Raw genomic sequence first — 6,184 nt, 5'->3', positions numbered from 1 at the left:
ATGATCGTATCATGCCAAGATTGTGTTTTACCCGTTATTTCTCACCAGCGTTTATTCTTATAGCTGTGGGTGGAGGAGTAATTCTTGGTGTTATTTTCATCGTGTTCATTTATCGAATGTGTTCGCGGTACAAACAGGAAAGGGAGAAAGAAAGCAGGGTGCCTCGAGTTTCATTCAAACTACCGCCAGCCAGACCGGACGAATTTACCATTACAACACAGACGAAGTACCCGCAACAGGAGTACGACGATAATGAAAATTGTCACTTGGATCCTGAGTTTTACAGGTAAAAGTGAATGATACAAGTCTCAGTCGGAATAAGTATAGAAAAGTTGATACATCACAAACAGCTTTAGTCCTTTGCTTAAAGTTGTTCTTTTTTGTTGTCTTCAAGAGGAAACGAATGTTAACGCCTTATGCCTACAATTAGGTTGGATTTACATGCGTACACGCGTAAAATTTACGTGCACAAATAAAATAGAGGCAGTGACGGTTAAGGTCCCGTGTAAACATTGAAGTGGAACCTCGCTCAACTTTCCCGTTTATGCGCGACACTTCATACATTGCCTCTATTTTATTTACGCGCGTACGCAAGTAAAAATTACGCGACAGTGAAAATCATCCTTATGGTCTCAGGCAAGTTCCTCAGAAATGTGGCAAAATTTTACCTTTCTTGCGACCGGCAGTATTTGGTCTTTTTCACTCTATTCTCTTAAATTAAACTACGTGGGGTTAAACAACGGACAGGATCTTGATATTCTTAAACATAAACAGGAACGTTCTTCATTTTGCTATTAGCAACTTTTAATGGTCCTGGTAGGCATTAGTTAATTTTGCAAAGAAAACTCGACTTGAAAAAGGTCGTAGAAGTTGAGCCATGTGAGCAGAGAGAAAGCCCAGTCCCTATGCCGAAAGTCGTTGTTAAAAGGCCAAAAAATGGAGGGGAGAAAGAGAAGAGAAAAAGCAACGGTTGCCGAATATTTTTTCCATTCCTAAGTTTATTTCGTTTTGGTTTCCAGAGAAGAAGATACAGAGGAAGGGTCGCCATTTATGGGTACAGCGAAGCTCTGCTTTTCTCTGAATTACGATCAAGCAAACGAAGAACTACTTGTGTGTCTCCTGCGAGCTACACGCCTCACTCCAGTCGGCGAAAACGTTACTGTCACACCCTACGTCAAAATATTCCTCCTACCAGACAAGAAACGCAAAGTCCAGTCCAGGGTTCTACGAAGGACGTCAAATCCCCAGTTTTTTGAAGATTTTGTATTCGCAGTATCATCCGAGGACTTGCCAAACAGAACACTGGAATTCACTGTTTGTGAATTTGACCGCTTTTCCCGCCAACAGGTTATCGGTCACGTGGTGTATCCTCTTAAAGATGTGAATGTAATGGGGTCACCTGAAGGAACCGGGGAGATCTGGGTCAACATAACTAACCAAGATTTTCAGGTTCGTATATTCTTAAAACTTTTAGTGTTTTACCTCGACAACTTTATTTTTCATACACTAAATACATTATTGACCTCATCCCTAACTACACATTTCCAAAATAAAGCAAAATAACCTCAAAAAGAAAGAATGAATTAGCATTTCCCACGTGGGATTCAAAACGGGGTGACTCGTCGTTTCTATTTTTACAATAAATAAGCGATTTCTGGTCGAGAGCTTGGTCAATGAGAGTATAGACCATAGAAATGACGTGATGGGTGCGCATTTCTTATTTCTTTCTCTTGGGCGCTTTTCTCCGTGAAGGACATTTAAAAAACTGGAAAATGAAAGTAATTGTAACTAGACACTGCGAGGGCGTATACTTGGGCGTCGTTGCATTACGCGAATGTGAAGTTTTTATTGTGTGTCAGGGATGTGTGAGTAGTGCAATAGTGTTATTTATTGTTAAGAGTTGGTTGAGATGTGTGAAGTAGAAGACCTGGAGTCATATTGGACGTGGTTTCTCTTTGGTATGATTATGTGCTGACTATCAATGCACCGAACGTTGCTTCACAGGGAAGACTCCAGCTTTTCCGCAGAATTCCTGATATAAACTGTCTCACCGAATAACGAATACGAGCAAGCTCTCTACTTCGAAGTGTTGAGCGAAGCCTAGCCGCAATAGAACCCGCGAGAGCCGCCCCCTTTCTTGCGTCTCCTTTCGCGTGTCTCTCACGCGTGACTTCTCTCAACATCCCTAAAATGGAGAGTTTGCTTACAGGCTGGAAATGTTCCAATTTTGATCATTGTGGGAGATGGTATTATCATCACGATAATCCCCAAGAGATTTTCACGTCTGAATCTAAACAGCCTTTAATTCTGTAGAGTTAATTCATCGAGTGCTAAAAGCTTTTCCCTCTTTCTACAAATCGAGAGCCTTTTCTAAAGGCGCTGGCTATACAACAAATTAGTTCTTTCGACTATGAGATGTACCGTCAGGCAGTTTGAAAGTTGGAGCTAGTCCCTTTCGTGGTGCATGCTTAAGATAACTCGACATATTTATCCCAAAGTTTTAAAATTAGTAAACAGGGTTTTAAAAATAACTTTCGAGCATGTAGTTTGCAAGTGATGATGTTGGACTTCGCCCCTTTTACGGTCCGTGCGCAAAAAGAATACAACTTGTTTACGAGATTAATTTTAGTGTTAAGACTGATATCCTAACGTCAATTAGTTGCAGTAAAATTACCGAACTGCCGAGATACTTTCAGTATATGGCCACTCATCTCATGCTACTCCACTCGAAGACACAATCTCTTTATTCACTTTTCTTGCATCGGCGGAAAACTGATCGCGGAATTTTGCGTTACATCTCCTTTGGCTTTCTACCAACCTGAGACCGGAAAATGCTCGCTCAAACTCTTGATTATAACCAAACCCGTCAATTCCAATTGTTACTGAAACAGCGAATTTATCTCCAGGTGCTTTGTGTATCCTTGTGTGGCTTTAACCTATTCATTATTTTTTAATTTAAATCCTCATAATTCCGTTTAGTTCGTCGACGCAGCGTCTAACGCAGATTTACAATGTGCGAGCCAGCAAGCCAGACGTTCGAGGCATCTGAAAACACGCCAGGCACAAACAATTCGTTAGCAAAAAAGCCTATGACGGGCCGGCACAACTCCTGTAGTTCATAAAGTATTCTCTTCTGACCGTCATAGCTTCGTTCTTACTAAAAGGTTCACAAGGGATTTTCTGCACATTTCTAGACAGAAAAATCCCCCGTGAACTTTTCAGCTAACCTTCCTTTGTGTAGTATAGTCAGCAAAATTATTTTATCTATTACATGTTATTAAATTGCAGAAGGGCGTGGATAAAGGGGAGTTGTTGTTTTCGCTCCAGTTTCTTCCAACCTCATGTAGACTTACGGTAGCTGTCCTCAAGGCAAGAGGTCTGGGGCTGCAAGGAGAGGACAATGATTTGGGTGAGGAAATAAAAGGCAGATGAAATCATTAGAAAAACGAAAGGAAAATGTTTATAGACGGAAAGTAGCAACAATATCAACCTGAAATGTAGAAGCATCGACCGGCATAAAAAAAAATCCTACTAGTAATTCACGTTTTTTTCTGTTTCAAATCCTTGAGTCTAGTGTTGTTAAAGGAGAGAATTTTGTTTTTTGGGGGGGAGGGGGGGGAGGGGGGGTCAATATTTTGGAAAACATCACCTACCAAATACTAATCATGATCGTAATCGTTTTGCTTCCTAAGATTCCACAAAATTTCCGAGTTTTATTTTATAAAATGCTAAAGAACAAATAGTACCACGTGAAAGTAGTGGCAAAGAGGTTTCAGTTGAATGGACATTCTGCAAGATTTTTCTGCTGACTCAAAAGTTATAGAACCACGTTATAATGCAAGATTCCATTTTGAACTCGGGGAGTGACAGGGCTCATGTCACCTGTGGGGGAATACCATATAAAAGTGAAGGGGATGCTCGTCGGAATTAAAATTAAACCCCTAAGTGAGACCAAGGCCGGGTGTGGCTCAAGCACTGAACCTAAAGGAGATATCTGTGTGGTTTTTGTCACGGCATTTTTTTGTAAATTTCTTTATGCACAGCCCTAAGGGATACCTGAATGGGAAAATATAAGTGACTTTCAGCCCTAAACACCCTAAGTGAGACCAAAATCTGCAATTTACACCCGTAAGTGAGACGACGGGCATCTCTATCAATTTTATACGGGAGTTCCCCCTCGGTGGTATCCCGGTTTACGGTTTTGATTTTATCCCACTTTTATATGCAAGAAAACGATATCTGCAAGTAGGAGGAAGATAAATACTCCCTACTGAGGTATTGACTCAAGGGAGATATAAGTGTTCGTCTGTATTGACGATAGTGTAGTTAAAAAACAAAACTGATTGACTTCAGCCATTTGTTAAGCTACATAACATACAGTAACTCTTCTTTAAATTACCGTATATATTTTTTCATTTTTCAGATCCGTATGTCAAAGTTTCAATGATTATGGGAGGAAAAACCTTGAAAAAGAGAAAAACAGTTGCAAACAAAAAGACCGCAAACCCAGTTTACAATGAAGCGTTCGTCTTCACTCTTCTTCCGTCCTACCTCGATCGCGTGAGCTTCATGTTATCTGTGTTCACCGTAACGAGGCTGGGTGGATCAAAAAAGCTGATTGGTCGAGCGGTAGTGGGACCATATATGTATTCAACAGATCAAGGACTCTCGCACTGGAATGACATGATCAATTCACCGCGTAATCCAGTAGCACAATGGCATACACTTATTTGAAAAAGCGCTTTCATAAAATCGAGGCCAAAGAAATTTAATTCAGAAACACTAATAAAGGCAGAACCACAGTAACAAACCAGTGAGGACAGCAGGATCTTGAGTAGATCTGGATCAGAAAAATCTCTATAATACCAAGTAGAACAACAGAAAAAAACCCTGACCCTTACGGTCAGAGGAGGGAAAGAGAAAAAAATATGAAGAAAAATCAAATGTTAAAAGTTTATTTGCACGATATTTCGGTTTGCAACACAAACCGAAATATCGGGCAAAACCGAAATATTTATATTATATTAAGCCTGGTTTTCACTTACAGAGCAGCCACAAACGCAAGCGTAAAAATCCATATTTCACAGTGAAAACCGCATGCAAACATAAGAACAGGCTCAAGAACTGAATAAGGTTATTCCTTTTAATTTCTTGTGCTTGTCCTTCCCTCAGATCTCATTTTTACTTGACGCAAGACTCTTTTTCGATTCGCGCTAGAGTTCTTGCGTTATGCACTACGTCGCAAGTGAAAGGCAAGGGTATGGGTTCGTTTCGCCCAACGGGTCGTGATTTGCACGACAGCAGTTCGCCCAAGCTCAAGTCGATTCACCCCATGTGTATTTGACTTTGTTTGCATTCAGCCTGAAAATTGAATAAGCCAAGCATAAAACGACAATGGCTGTACATGTGGAATGAATACTCTGATGAGTATGCTCATCGCTTTGCAAAGTGTTGCATGTCATCGGGTGAATAAACTTTCTGGCGAAATGACCGCAGTTCAAAAGAAGCAGGCATTTGGATAGCCTCCCACACAGGCGTTTTTACGAGCTCCCCTCAGAACGTCTGCGTGGGAGGCTAGCGTTTGGAAGGCGGGAGAAATTTAGTCGCACGAGAACGCAAAGGTTGTCACCAACTCCCTCGCACGGCATCGCGTTTTCGTGCCTCTGATTTCTCCGGCCCATCCGTTATTATGATTGGCACGGATGCTATTGCACAATTAATTGAAACAAAAGTAAAACGACGAGGAGTTCTAGAAGTTATATTATGGGTATGAAACTCACCCATTATAGTGTTAAACCTCTGATGGCGACCATCTCTGGTGTCTAATCCATTTTTAACCTGAATTTCTTCCAAACATTATCAAAATTACGTAAGTTGTTTTTTCGTTTAATTGCATCAGCATTGTCATAGAAACAGAGAATTGAGACTAGCCAAATGAGAATAAAAACAGCCAGAACAAAGAATTTTAAAAAAAAATTATAGACAAGCGATATGTTCCCTGTAGCCGGGTAGGGCAATTGATAGCAAATAGAAAAAGGAAACTGAAGCTTCTCTATGCAACTCCAGGAGAACTCCTTCCTGAAAATGACAGGACCCTGGCTAATCAGTTGATTTTTCAATGTGTAAGAGGAAGCAAAAAAGCAATTCGTCGGGGAAAAAGTAGTTCTCACCACATTTCATTTTA

The 6,184-nt window shown here is 40.6% G+C and overlaps 1 protein-coding gene across 1 annotated transcript; it reads left to right on the top strand.

Moving 5' to 3' along the window:
- On the top strand, positions 1 to 4,859 carry LOC140927020 (synaptotagmin-6-like). The gene is made up of 4 exons (XM_073376683.1): positions 1 to 286; positions 1,020 to 1,449; positions 3,289 to 3,409; positions 4,424 to 4,859. The coding sequence occupies exons 1-4, from the start codon at positions 12 to 14 to the stop codon at positions 4,732 to 4,734; spliced, it is 1,137 nt and encodes a 378-aa protein (XP_073232784.1). The 5' UTR covers positions 1 to 11; the 3' UTR covers positions 4,735 to 4,859.
- The last annotated feature ends 1,325 nt before the right edge of the window (positions 4,860 to 6,184 follow it).

Source organism: Porites lutea, chromosome 2 (assembly GCF_958299795.1).
Source record: "Porites lutea chromosome 2, jaPorLute2.1, whole genome shotgun sequence".
Lineage (NCBI taxonomy): Eukaryota > Metazoa > Cnidaria > Anthozoa > Scleractinia > Poritidae > Porites > Porites lutea.
The sequence above is the reverse complement of the archived record's forward strand: the minus strand, read 5'-3'. Positions and strand labels throughout refer to the sequence as shown.